General features: G+C 39.9%; 1 protein-coding gene across 1 annotated transcript; it reads right to left on the bottom strand.

Annotated features, from left to right (window-relative positions):
• Positions 1-1,645: 1,645 nt before the first annotated feature.
• LOC147427261 (large ribosomal subunit protein eL21x/eL21w-like) lies at positions 1,646-2,727 on the bottom strand. The gene is made up of 2 exons (XM_086498851.1): positions 2,423-2,727; positions 1,646-2,011 (listed from the first exon to the last, which is right to left on the bottom strand). The coding sequence occupies exons 1-2, from the start codon at positions 2,657-2,659 to the stop codon at positions 1,754-1,756; spliced, it is 495 nt and encodes a 164-aa protein (XP_086354977.1). The 5' UTR covers positions 2,660-2,727; the 3' UTR covers positions 1,646-1,753.
• Between the last annotated feature and the right edge of the window lie 12,337 nt (positions 2,728-15,064).

The raw sequence follows: 15,064 nt of genomic DNA, 5'->3' as shown, positions 1-15,064 counted from the left end.
AAAATTTCATTTAGATAATTCTTGAATACAACAATGTCTCATTTGGACCAGTAATTGACAAATCATCCACATATAAAATGACAATGAGAAGTACATCACATTTGACAAAAAAAAGTGCTTTCAATTGGATTGTTACAAAAGCCTTGTTTAGCAGTATCAAATTCCTCATACCAAGCACAAAGAGACATCTTCAACCCATACAAAGCTTTCTTACATTCGCACACTTCTTTTTCTTGTCCTTTCTTAAAAGGAGGAAGTGCTACATATACATCTCCAATGATACTCTTTATTGTGGTAACATTCATTGGATGATTGCAACTTGTTCCTTGCTTTAAAGTGTCGTCATGTTTTGAATTAATGTAGTCAAGACATAAATATGCACAACCCTTTGTGCTCGTTTCTTTCTATACTATTTAACTATCACTGTTGCATCAGTTTTAGACCTTTGGTACCACAATAAATCTAGTTATTGTCAGCTTTAGTTCGTTTCCTATTCTGCAATCATTAACCTGATTAGCCATTTCTCATTAAGGTAGCTATTAGAAACATTGCTAATAAATCACCAATATGCCCATTCACCACATTACTGCTTTCCATTTCTGTTGACATTCCAAATTTTCAAATATCAAGAAATGCACTTAACATATGAAGCTTTGTTCTATTGGCACTCTCCACATTCAACATATCATTAACATCTCAACGACTCCTAGGCAAACAAATAATACATGGAAAATTCATAGCCAGACACCACCTCTTCATGACCATTAAGATACAGAGACATGGCTAGGCATGAACATCACATGGGCACCATACAAGCTAGCATAAGCCCTTCCCCCCCCCCCCCCCCCCCCCCCCCCTAAAGCAATTTGACTACACCCGTGACGGAACTCTATGAACCTTCAGCACTACCAATAGCAAGAAGGTCACACAACCCAATCTTGGAAATACTGTTCGATACCATACATGAACCATTACACAAGGAAAACATTGAAATGGGTAATATTTCTTCAAGCACAAGAGACGCCAACTTAGAGAGAGCAAGAAATATAAGCTGAGGCTACTCAATCCAAAGACCTAGAGACGGGACAGCAGAAGATAGCTGGGGGCTGCGGCTTGCAAGATTATACCCTTACCTCAAGACGTAGCGGCCATTGCTGTAAACCCCAGCTCCAGGCAATCGAAGGCTGAATTCATAAACTTACAGATACAGCTGCTTGATCTGCGGGTGCTCGGCTTTGTCGGTGAGCGTCAGTGCTCATATACATATACATATGCAGCTAGACCTTGCAGGCAAGCTGAAAGCCTCTAACTTCATCTTAGCCCACCCAAAGTTAAAAGTGTTCCTGCCAAAAAGCCAAAATAGATGGGCCAAGAATGCTAAAGAATATAACTGAAAGGACCAACCGCCTGGTAAAACAAATATTAATTTTCCGCCCGGCACACTAGCACCAGAAAGCAACAGGGCACAAAATCTAAGTGCCACAATCCATAGAACAAGTGGCCTTGATCATCTCATAAAGCTCGACAGTGGCAGATGCAGAAGTTGCCTACAGCAGGGCAACTTACAAATGGGTGCAGCTATAACCTACTGACCAGCCCACTTAAAAGGGTACACACTCGTTCCCAGAGACCTCGATACAGAATAAGAAGACAATACCAAGATAAACATGATAAATTCTTTGAAAAGGTTTACAATATGAAGTCTTTAGGCCAAAAACAGGTAGCTTCAGCAAGTATCAAAATTGTCCCCAGACTAATACCCTCCTTTCAGGTCATTAACAACATCATAAGGAATGGGAGTAACTGTCTCTAGAGTGGCTCCTTCAACGATGAATCCCGGTTTTGGACCTTCTGGCTGCCTCTTTGTTGAGATCTTCTCACCCTTGGCTTTTGCTTCAGCCTTCAGCAAATCATTCTTCTTCACTCTCTCGATGAAGTCCTCACGGCATCGTGAAGGAAGCACGTGTTCAATCCGCACATGGATCCTCTTCTTCACAATCCGGGTATTCACCTTCACAAGGAGAAACCAATCAGGAGACAAGATATGCGACACTTAGGCAATATCAGAAACCAACGCATCCTGATGGTAAGGCTAATGCTGCTCAGTCAAAACTCGTGACATTGCAGCTCATGCTTCACGTAAGAGTAGCGTATTTAAAGCTTGACATGTATGAAAGGTAGAAACAGTAAGATCCCTTCCAGCGTTACGGATTTTATGGATCTGAAGAAAGAGTAGATTGACAGAAGACAACAGAAGCAAGATAGCACTGAAATATAAATTCAGAAGCAAACCATGTGATTGTCGTTCTTCAGGACAGTGCAAAACGGCAATGTTATACATCACATTTCCTATAATAAACAAGGCTAGGAGCAGACAGCACAAGAATGAGGGGGAGGTTAGACAATAGTAAGCCGTGCATACCTGCTTGTTCATTTCCACGCCAATGGCACGCTTCGTGATGTTCCAGACGACGCCGGTGCGGCCGTGATAGAATTTGTGAGGCATACCCTTGTGCACAGCTCCATTGACCTTGATATCCACATAGTCGCCGATCCTGTAGGTGCGAAGGTATGTGGAGAGCGGGATGTAACCCTTTCGTCTGAAAGGCCTGGAGAAGAGGTCGCGCGTGCGAGATCTTTGCCCGTGCCCAGCCGGCATCTTCCTCCGCTTCCACTGCTTCCTCCACTCTCCAGATGAATTCGCGCTCAAAGAGCAGCAAATTCAATGAGCTGCATTTACCTTTGCTTTAGGGTTGCTCAGTTCAGACACGTCCGGACTCACGTCTTGTCCTGAAGATGAGTTCAAACACCCAGGGGCATGTAAGCCTTAGGGGCAACTGGCTTCCAAGAATGAAAGAGGATGATGATGCCATCGCTCCTCTAGAGGAACCCACTCAGCAAGTCCCTCAGCCCCACTACCGACAAAGAATGCTCATATATAGAATTGATAGTCCGACCAAGGCATTGCCCTAAACCAACGAGCAGACTAAGAGAGACCCCCTCCCTGAAAGTAAAGAGAGTAGAGGAAATAACCCCACAAAGACAATAAGCACATCACAACCAAGTAGCTCAACCCCCTTTGAAGGGAGCCAGCATACCTTGAGAAAGAAATCTCAAACTAGCTAATTATAAGCCAATGCAAAGTAGAAGAAGCGTTAGCAGCTTGTGGTGCACGATGCATTGTTTTCGTAAATCCATGATCAACGATTGCAAGAGTGAGGGTCGGTTTTCCTTCTATGCTAGAGCAGAAACATCTCCACACTACTTGGAAGCAACACCATAACCAAGACATTTGAGGTGTTCATCGGGGGGGGGGGGGGGGGGGCTTGGGGGGTCGCTCAAAAATATGTAAAATAGCATGTGAGTTCAACAGAAGGGGTTGATTTCTCTTACGAACTTACTCAAAATATACACAAATAAGGGTGTTTTAAATTGAAAAAGTGAAAAGGGGTCTTTTTATTGAGAAAAATGGTACATAAGGGATCTTTATATACCTCAAAAAATGTAGAATATGGGGGTTTTATAAATACCTCTTGAATCCACGTCCTATACAAAGATCTCTATATAGTGAAACCCCAAGGGGGGGGGGGGGGGTGTTTTCACTTGGCCAAACCCAAATTATATAAGGGGGGCACCCATAATTTGGATTTAAGGTTTCACTTGGCCAAACCCTATTTAAAGGGTTCTCTCATCGTTCAAGACATTTAGAAAGCTTGTTCTGAGCGGGCCTTTTTAAGCTTCACGATTTGAGGTTATTTAAAAAGTTGGAAATTCTGATCTCATTCTCTGAGGCTTTTTGCTGAAAAGCAAGCAAAGGGTTTTTAAAACTTATGAGGGTTGTCACCATGTCAAAGAAAGGCGATTTAAAGCAAACAAGTACAACAAAACCGTCAATCTTTCTTCTAAAGACTTCTTATGCTTCCATTATTAAACATGTCTTTAGATCACCCTCTCCTGGACTATCATTGATTCGATTTTGAGAATCTACCTCAACCTTTTGAGTATGTGGCTATGACAAATATGTGAGCAGATAATGCAGATGATTTACACATTGATCTTGGTTTAGATGACAAACAAAATTTCAATGCACTTCTATGTCGTACTCAATAGATGGAAATAAATTTCGTGGTGCTCAACATGAATTTAATTGCACTAATAATTAATTATTGCAGTTAGAGACAACCAAGTTGAAGTTTTCAACTACAGATAGCAAAGGGACAGATTGAGTTCCTCCATCATGAAAATCTCCTCATGTTCATGTTGCTACAAGGAACGACAATCAAAAGACTTCGTCGGGGATGGAAAATTTGAACCTAGCAGTCTGTAGAGGCAAAGATTGAGAATGCAATAAATATGTGGTTAATACTTTTCTGCATAAGGGGATAGCTGTTCATCATCTACACACTACTCAAGGTACTTTTTGTGCTATGGAAACTAGCTTAGCACTTGAAGGCAAGGCCTACAAGTGGTGGATGTCACTTATACTTGAACAAAAGCCTACAACTTGGACACAATTTCAAGCTATGTTCCAAGTATGGGATGAATGTTTTATGAATACTTCCATCTCTGAACACTTATATCATCTCGTTATAGATAAGTTATATCTCTTTTTATTTTATGTTCAAAACTGCTAAACATGGGATGAATATTTTATGAAATACTTCCATCTCTCACTGCTTATATCTCTCATTATAGATAATTAAGTTTCAAGTTAGATGGTCTCAATGAGTTTCACAAGGTGCAGGGTTCCCTACGAGGATTACACCCTGATGCTGAGGCCAAAATTACTCATCTACATCCTTAAACTTTGGAAGATAGCATTTCATAGACATTTTTTTATGGTGCATATGGCTTTGTTTCTAAGTGGCTTTGCATCTTCAACCACCTAAAAGTATACAAAAAAAGATTAAAGGTCCTCATGGTCCTTTATCTACTATAGGTTTTGCAAGATCCAAGAAGGAGAATTTATGTTTTCGTTGTCTCTTAGACAAGCATACAAAGCATGAGTGTCCTATGAATTGTAATGCAAATTAGGACAAGGCTATGGACACCAGCAAAGAGGCAATAAAGGGCAAAGACAAGGCTTTACACACCATCCTATTACTTCAACTGAGTGATTGCACAAGTGTCTCAATGCAGAGATGCACATGACAACTTACTTACAACTTCCATATGGCAACAACTAGTGCGTCCTCATGATTTAGTGTTTCTTAATTATGCTTTCTTCCAAGAGGTTAAAGCTTCCACATATGGAGAGTACACATAGTTATATGGTACTCTTATGCAAAGACAAGCCTTTTATATTTGAAATACTATGGTTAGTAATATTCCACTACAAGTTCAACACTATAAGGTGACATTGGATGTCAAGAAATTATTGGAAATAGGGTTGCAAGGAAACACACACAGGTTGGAGAAAACAAAGAAAGCTCAAGGCACACAACATAGTGTAGTATTGCTTAGTGCACAATGAAAGATATGTTAGCCCTAGAATGATGGGCGTATATACAATGCACAAGGGAAAAAAACCTCCTAGTGAGGGAAAGAATGCCCCGGCGGTCCCAAGTGTTTTCACACACAACATAACCACATATGTATGGTAATAAATCCCCCTCGGAGTGATGCAGTGTGGCACATAGAATATAGCGGAGTGTCATGTCCTATGGACATGATCACTCCACAAAGAGAAGTAAGCCCAAAGCTTTGCAAAAGCTTCAAACTTCTCACGAGACAACGCCTTTGTGAAAAGATCTACAAGGTTGTCTTGTGAATATTGGGTTCCTCGCAACTGCCAATGCACTCTGATTGTCAGTGTAGATGATGTTGGTTGTGTCCTATCCAACACCCAAATCAGCCTTAAGGCATCTAAGCCAGACACATTCAATCATAGTTGTGAAGATTGCCATGTACTCAGGCTCACAACTGGAAGTGGCCATAGTAGGTTGCTTCTTGCTCAACCATGATATGCATGAACTACCGAGCATGAAACAAAAACCACTCGTGGACACTCACGTGCCATAACAACCAACCCAATCCGAGTTTGAAAAAGCATATCAATCTGGCGGCAATGATCCCCCCTTGGGATAAAACAAGCCAAGATGCAAAGTGCCACTCAAGTAGCAAAAAAATCCTCTTGACAACTTGCCAATGCTTAGACCCTGGGCTATGCATAAATCTGCTGACCTTTGAGATCGCAAATAGTATATATGGAATCGTATTGCATACATGAATGAGGCATCCAACATCATTTTGGTAAAGAGTGACATCAGTAGGATCACCAGCATCATGAAGACTCAACTTCACACCTATTTCCAAGGGAGTGGCAATCGACTTGCAGTTCTCAAGTCCAAACTTACACAGCAATGTTTCTATGTAAAGTGTTTGACACATAGCAATACCACCATCACACCCCTTCAATTGTGTGCCCAAGTAATAATGCAACAATCTCAAATCTTTCATCTTGAAAGTAGCATTCATATCAGCCTTAAATTCAGCAATATGTGTCTCATTTGGACTAGTGATAAGCGAAACATCCACATATAGAGCAACAATGAGAAGTACATAACCCTCATGCTTTACATACAAAGTGCTTTTATTTGGGCTGTTATGAAAGCCTCATTTAACCAAATGAGTGTCAACTTTCTCATACCAAGCATGAGGAGATTGCTTCAACCCATACAAAGCTTTCTTACATTTGCACACTTTATCTTCCTGTCCTTTCTTGACAAAACCACGAGGCTACGTTACATAAACTTCCCCAAATATGTCACCATCCAAGAAAGCAGTAACAATGTCTAATTGATGTACATCCCATCCAAAATGAGCTGCTCATGCACATAGAAAATGCATAGTAGTCATAGGACAAGTGGGAGAAAAAGTCTCTTCATAATCTATGCCTTTTTGATGTGCATAACCCTTTGCAACAAGCTGAGCCTTGTAGCGATCAATCTCACCATCCGACTTGCGTTTCAACTTGTAAACTCACTTTGTACCAATGGCCTTTTTCTAAAGAGGTAAATCACATCAAGTCCATGTGTCATTCTCTATAAGTACATGAAATTATGGGTGCATTGCAGCCATTCAATTTTCTAAATTATGTGCTTCATCACAAGAAAGAGGTTCCTCTTCATCACATAAACTAGAAACAACCAAAGCATAACAATTTGATGCATGGCATGAACCTGAGCAAGTACAACTAGACAAAGGTGCGTCCAATTTACTATCATACAAGGTATGCACTAGCCCTTTTGGCATACCCCTTGCCTCTTCATTCTCAATCCTTTCCACATCAAGCACATCATTTACATCCATACCAGTAATAGGATGATTTGTAACATTTTTTGAAACCCCCATAGGTTGTACATGTGTCTCATTGGAACTTATATTCAAGTTGCCACCACTAAAACGAGACACCAAGGTGTCATAAATATCTAGTGAGCTTACATTGCTATCTCTGGTACATGATAACAAAGGTTGAACAAAATCTTCCATGAATACAACATCTTGTGAAACTAAGATACATCTTGTTTGTGGATGGCATAACCTGTACCCTTTGCTTTCAAAACTATAGCACTATAACCAACAAAAATGCATTTGACAACCTTATTATCCAATTTTCACTACATTTGTGGCACCAAAGTATAAGCCAAACAATAAAAATTTTGCACGTGATAAATAGGTGGCTTCTTATCATGCCATGCTTCATAAAGAGTCATAGAGTGCAAGGATTTGGTAGGACATCTCTTAATTATTTAAGTAGCACACATGATAGACTCAAGCCAAAATGAATTTGGTAAAGCATGACTCTTGACCATGCATCATGCCACCTCAATAAGCGACGTGTTTTTTCTTCAGCAACACCATTTTAATGAGGTGTATACAACAGTATACATTGGTGTTTTATCCCATGACTAGCCAAAAATGCATTAAATTCATGAGGTTTATACTCCCCTCCTCGATTTGAGTGGAGGGTGCTCATAGTACATTTAGAGATATTTTCAGCCAGAACCAAAAATTGTTTGAAACACATGAACACTTTGGACTTTGCTTTAAACGGATACACCCAAGAATTCCTAGAATCATCATCAATGAAAGTCATGAAGTATAGGCAATTATCCAAGGATGGAGTTTTCATAGGCCCACAAACATCTATGTGCACAAGTTGTAACTTGCATGTAGCTCTTATCAAACCATCCTTTGAAAACTTTGAATGCTACATCTTACCTAAAATATAACCTTCACAAACATTCTTAGAAGATGATTCAAGAGGTGGCAAAGAAGCGACCCTACCTGAGTTTTGCAAACACACAAACTGGCAAAATTTAGATACCCAAAATGTGGATGCCAAAGTTTGGCAATTGAAACAACCTTTGAATCCACAACTACATTTGCAATATATTTTGCACACTTGTCATACACAAAGTGAGCTTATACAACCCATGACACAAAATGCTAGATGCAACAATTTCATCACTGAAATTGAGATCATGAATTGTACATCACTCAAATTCCACAAATTTGACAACAAGACCAAGTCTTACAAGTGTAGATACAGACAAAAGGTTCTTTTTGATCCCGGGTACATAAAGTGCATCAACAAGTGTGAAATAATTGACATTCACAGTAGCTAGCATAATTTTTCCAACTCCCTTGACCGCATAAGAGATATTGTCATCATGGATAGAAGGATCATAAGTACACTTTGCACTAAATGCCCACTTTGCACTTACATCAACATCACAATCTCTATTTTGTAGAAGATTCTACAATAGCTGCACTAGTAGTAGATCTAGCCTCTTTCTTTTTGGCCTTTTTTGCCTTCAACTTAGGACATTGCTTTATCAAATGATCATTACCCTTGTAATAATGGCAACACATCTTCTTCTTGCCTTTTTCACTAGAATTCTCAGACGAGTTACTGCCAGCAATAGAAGCACTAGATATAGATGATTTCTACTCATTGATTAACCATGAGAAGTAGCTGCATGGCTACTACCCTCATTTCTTGAACAAGGGGGCTAGCATCTTGAGGGTTTCCTTGGGTCATAAGTCTTTAAGTACTGGCAAAAGTCTAGTAAGAGTTTAGCAACACATCAAGAATATTGCACAAGTGAACTATCATACATAACTTCACCTATAGATATGAGTTGCTCATTGATATCCTTGATACCACCAAGAAAAGTGTCCATATCATCTTCCTCTTGCGTAATTTTTGACTCTAGCTCTTTACGCAGCGATGCAATTTTAGCCTCATTGCGAATTGTATAAAGACTTAGCCAGAGCATCATAAGCTTGTTTTGCTAATTTTGATGAGCAAATGTGAGGAGCAATAGTGTGCTTCACAGATAATGTAATTAATGCATAAGCATGCACATCTCTAGCATCCTAATGAGATTGTTGTGTTCTAGAGAAAACAACTCTAGCAGCAACATGCCTACTAGAACTTTCAACATCCTCAATAGAGCCATAGAAGATGTTGTACATCCATGGAAGATGCACATACATCCATGCCTTGCACAACATTTGAGATGCCCTTTGACACAAGAACATTCGCCATCATGTAAGCCCACATTGGGTAGTTATCCCCAACCAATAGCAAACATCTTGAAAACATCTGAGTTGTTGTTAGCCATGGAGAGTGGCTACATCTAATGTGAAAACTACTATAAAAGAGGGAAAACAAAGTAGAGCTAATACATGCTATATAACACAACTTGAAGAGTGTTGTAAGGGATCTGTTTTGCTAAAAATTGCACTGACAAAAATTTTACACAAAAGGATGCAACTGCCTGTGCAATACTACTTGTAGTGGAAATGGAGGTAAAAAATGAGCCTGAATCAAAGCTCACCCAATTTGGGGAAAGTGAGCAAGGGGGTACTAGTGACCCTGGAAATTATGCCCAGGAGGACGCAACCTGCTCTGATACCAAATTTGGAATTAGGGTTGGAGCATGGTTCATGACAATTGGTAATTGCAAATGGCCCTTTTGGAAAATGGGACATTGATGCTATGGGCCCACTACCAAGGACAAAGAATGGCAAGCTCTACATTCTAGTGGCTATATACTTATATGACTAGATGGGTGGAGTCACATGTGTATATGAAGCCACATGAGCTATACATCAAGCCCCAAAAGTCGCGACAATTTGTAGTAGTCTATTAACCTGAGTCATATGTGTGCTTTGTCCAATTTAGACTCCTTTGCTACATCATATATTTCTCTTGGCATGACTTGCATTTCCATTGCCTTCCCTTCTAGTGTCTCAAAGGTTTTTTGGAAGATTGCCACATGATGCTTCTCGAGGAGGTCTTCTCCCACATATGTCTTCTTTGCTACCCCTATGTATTCTTCTTGCAACTAGTAGTGTAGAAGCTCTTGTAGTATCTGCTTCATTGGCTTCTTCTTTGCAGGGGCCAACGAGATTTGCATTGATCCTGAGTGCAAACATAAAGAAATCTGTGATTAGGTACATTTTAGAGGAGGGTTATGGCATTTTGGCTCGCATGAATTGAGATTGCTCCATTTGAAGTAGAAAACCAAGATATTATCACCAAAAGTTTTAGAAACAAATTTGTTAAACTTTTCAAAGCATCTGGCCAAAAAATTTATATTGGGCTATTAATTGCGTTAATAGCTATTTCACTACTCAGGTTCTAGTTTTGAGGTTTGCTTATGCACTTGGGTGGAAGGCATTGAATAATGATAAGGTTTCACTTTTGGAAGCATTTGGATGCAAAAACACTATATTCTGATGAGTTTTTTACTTGAAGGTCTTCTGAAAATGAAAAAGGGATGTTGCACAATTTTGAATGTCCATTTGGCTTGAAAATTGATGCATGGGCTAGTGAGATATGGAGGAGCAGGTGATGACCAAAATTGCCAAGTCCCTATTTTGACTCTTGAACTATTAATTGCGATTAATAGATAAGTACATTTTTTGTTGACTTTTTGGCACTTTGAAGTTATGGAGTGTTTGGTCATTATGTCCCAAAGCACTGAATGTGGCTTGATCAGTTTTGGACACATAAGTTGTGTTTTGTGTTAGATTTTGGCTTTGGTGCAAATTAATTGCGTTTTTTGGTCTTAGAGTTAATGAATAAGTGATTTTTGTGCAGTAAGTGGGTTTTTGGCTTGAACACAACATGTGAAAGAGTGATAAATGGAAAAGTGTAAGCAGTTAGTCCCATACCTATTAATCGTGAATTAATAGCACAGAATGAAAAAAGTGACCAAATGCAATTTTGATGATCCACAAGTTGTCCTATAGTCTTAGCAAGTAATATTTGGCTCCTACTTGGCATTCTTGTGATCTACTAACACCTCTTGGCACTTTGATACTTTGACTTTGGTGGTTTTTGGGTCTTGCACTTTGGGGTGGTTGTTTGCACTCCAGGCATGTGGGCAGCTCCCATAGGTCATCATGACTGGTCTTGTCAAGTTTCATCCAATTCGGAGCCGATTTGTGATCGTAGGTCAAAAATGATGCTTTGTCACCATCCGAGCCAATTTTCCATATCCAAGGCATCAAATGAGCTTTGCTCTTGGTTCCACCTAGGTACATTGGTTATAATACCTAGGGGGAAGTCGTTCGTGAAGTAAGAATGGAATCTGACTCCAAGCTAAAATTGAGATTAATAGCTATATGGTCAACTGGTCATTTGGTTACATGGGAATGTGTTATAGGTGTTTTCTATGCCCCCTATCAATTTTGGTCACATTTGGTGGACCGAGTTGGCCGGTACAATCATTTTTGTGCTCTCTTTCTTCATGGGATTCTACTAACCTAAGGTTTTTCCCGACTCCCCCGACCTCAAAGACATGAACAAAACTGATCGTTAGTAGGTTAGGAACTTACCCTTCATGTCTCATGTGAGACGGTATACTGTAATGGTCGTTAGAAGTCGCACAAGGCATGCACAAGAAGGTCTCTCGGAGCTCTCTCTAAAGTGGACAAGTGGAAATGAGGCTATTTTTAGCCTACCTTGACTATACATACCTAGGCTTCCTGACTCATTTCCTCCCAAACTTTCCAGTTAGTCCTACTATATCACAAAGTATACTTTCCTTTCGAAATTTTTTGAATTCGGATTCCGATTGCTCTTGTTCCAAAGGTTTTGCAGAATCAAGTACTGGGGGCCCAAATTAGGCTTTCCATCACCATCCTCAGAATCGTACAAGATTTGACATGATTGTCTGTCTCTGCTTCATGATCATCATGGTCTCTTCACTTTCTCCATCTGGATTTGTTTGACATTTATCTGTTATTTTTTACCTTTTTATGAAGGAAATTGAAGAAAGTTAAATTCTCACTCCAAAAATAGAATTTCAAACCCAAAAATTCTAAAACACACCTAACTTTAGTACTTGGCCATATTTTTGTAGATTACTCCATTTTGATCATATTTTTGGCCCAAAAACACACAAAAAGAGTGAAAATTACAATCTTTTTGGCTTTTTTGACATGTATTTACAATATATAGATACACCTAGAGGTTATCATATCACGTTCTCCCCATTCAATTAGTTATTAGGGCATTATCGTCTAGCTTTTCCAAAAAAAAAAACATGTTAACACACAATTACTTCTAACATTGCCCTTTTCTCTATCAGATTCATATGCTTGGGTCCACATTTAGAATGCCTCCCAGTCCTTGCCTGAGTCCTCTTGGACGAGACAGTATAACCCAGGTTGTGGAGTGCATGGAGATAAAATCGTGTCTATGCATGGCGTGGCCCTATCATGATGGAAATTCATGTAAAAACACTATGCGGTGCAAGAGGTGGCTCTTTAGTAGTATACTCAAGGGTTGTCGATGGCAAAGTAGTCTGTTTTTCTCTCTTGAAGATTAAATCTTGTAGCAATTGAGCTCCTTCTTTAATAACGCTATATGTATTGGTTGCAGCCATTGTGCTAGAAGTGGTTGACTGTGCTGGTATGTGTTTTGTCTTGGGTACCCATCTGTATAATACTTTCCTTGGATGTGCCTTCAATTGGCTTTTATGGATAGTTGTAGGCTCGGTCCAAGCTTTAGATACCTACTTAGGTTTCCATACCTGTTTTAGTGTTTGTAATTGCGGTTTCCATCGCTGATGTGGATAGGATGGTGCCATGGTAGGCTTCTTCTTACTGTGTAGCAGTTTTTTAGGCACCCAATTTTGTGTAGGATTGGTAGTGAGTTGGCCTTAGGTACCCAGAATTGTCCGGTTCCTTGCATATTGGTGTTGTGCGGATGAATTTGATGTCGAAGTGGGGACATAGGGCTTGGGGTGGTGGGCTATGAAGTTAGGAGGGTAGCTTTCCATTCCTCTTGGCTATGAGCAAACAACACTCGTAATTTGCTTCCCTTTAGGGTTATTTCAAGAACTTTGTCATCCCAGTCTTGGACTGCGTTGTAGAGCACATACATGGAACTCCTAGCACCATGTCTTCATTCATATGTTCATCTGGAATGCAAATGAAGGTGTGTGGGCACATAAATCCATGCACAAAGACATTGAGATTAATCAGTCCTAGTTGGTGTTAGCTCTTTATGGCAGCCTTTGACTTGTGCTCTGTAATGTTCAAGTGGTTGGTTTGTTGCATTTTTGTACATTGTATAATTGATCGCATTAAGTCGTGCACGCATATTAGCTAGTGCATTGACTTGAAATTCATCCTTCAGGGTTACGGTTATACGCATGTCCAATCCATCCTGCCATTCATCATCGATTTCTACCACATCAATCTCCTAAGGGTTGAACCCGAAGGGGCTTAAGGGGTAGAACTTGAGGAATTTGTTGCCTTGCTGCTTTTCTTTTCAAAACCCAAATGCGCGCTTCTTCTTGGGCTTCCTCAATCACCTGCTGCCGTTTAAGCTTATGCTCCTTAACTGAATGCATTCTTTGCAAAAGGTCAATAGTCAAAGGTAGATGGTATTTACGAAGTCAACATCCACTAATCTAATTTTCCATGATTTTCCCATCTAACGTACCTAGTTTGACTGCACCACTTGGTGAAGCATCTTCAATGACAACAGGACCATGTCCCTTTTTCTTGAACTTGGGTATATGTTGTTTTAAGGAGTAAACTAGAACCAAGTCCCCTTGTTTGGAATTTTTTGTCAGTAAGTGTGAGTCAAAAAACTCTTTCTGTTTTTTTTTTTGTGCATATATATGGGCAATGAGGGATGCTAATCTCTATTCATCAAGCCGTTCCAAGTCCTCGAGTTGTTCTGACAACTCGTGCCCTTTCCATTCCAATTCGTGTGCAACTCTGAGAGTGGGTAATAAAAATTCCATGGGTAGGATTGAATATAGTCCATAGACCAAGTTAAATGGAGTTGTGTTCAAGGCTGTCTTGAATAAAACTCGATACACCCATAAAGCCTGAATGAAGATACATTTCCTATTTTGCCCAAACTAACAATCTTTATAAGCACGGAGCTCAAGATTTTGGTAGTGTGTTCAGCTTGTCCATTTGCTTGAAGATGATAGGGTGATGATTTGTTATGTATCACCATGAACTCGGTTAGCGAATGTTCAATCACTTCACTGAGAAAATGTGATCCTCTACCACTTACTAGCGCAATAGGAAGTCCATACCTAGTGAATATGCATTCATACAGGAATGATGTAGTGGTTCTAGCATCGTTCTTCCTAGTGGCTTGTGCCTCAATCCATTTGGTTAAGTAATACATGGCCACAATTATATATTGTGCTTGAGTTTTGTATGTTGGTGGTTGTATTGGACCCACAAAGTTGATACCCCACTTAGCAAATGCACGTGCTCCCATCATGGGTCGTAATAGCATACTATCAACTCGTGTCGGCATCTTTGCTTGCTGACATGAATCACATCATCAAACAAACTCTTTGGTATTGGAAAACAATGTTGGCCACTAGATGCCTACTATCAATATAGCCTTGGTCGTGGTTTCATGAGAGAAATGACCTTCTGCAAGACCCCCGTGCTAAAAAAGTATCCATCCTCATGGCACACAATCTAAGCTGTTGGTCATTTCCTCTCGATAGAGATGATTTTTAAACATTGTATAACTGGATACTTCAGCTTCTATTGCTCTTTG

Source organism: Adiantum capillus-veneris, chromosome 24 (genome assembly GCF_014529385.1).
Source record: "Adiantum capillus-veneris isolate H3 chromosome 24, ASM1452938v2, whole genome shotgun sequence".
Taxonomy (NCBI): domain Eukaryota; kingdom Viridiplantae; phylum Streptophyta; class Polypodiopsida; order Polypodiales; family Pteridaceae; genus Adiantum; species Adiantum capillus-veneris.
Note: the sequence above shows the minus strand (reverse complement) of the source record. Positions and strands in the feature narration are given on the sequence as shown.

Bases quoted from the DNA above. Each gene is read 5' to 3' on its own strand.
- LOC147427261 (XM_086498851.1), bottom strand. From the start codon at position 2,659: ATGCCGGCTGGGCACGGGCAAAGATCTCGCACGCGCGACCTCTTCTCC. The intron at 2,012-2,422 runs GTATGCACGGCT...CTCCTTGTGAAG, and splicing joins GCGTGGAAATGAACAAGCAG to GTGAATACCCGGATTGTGAA.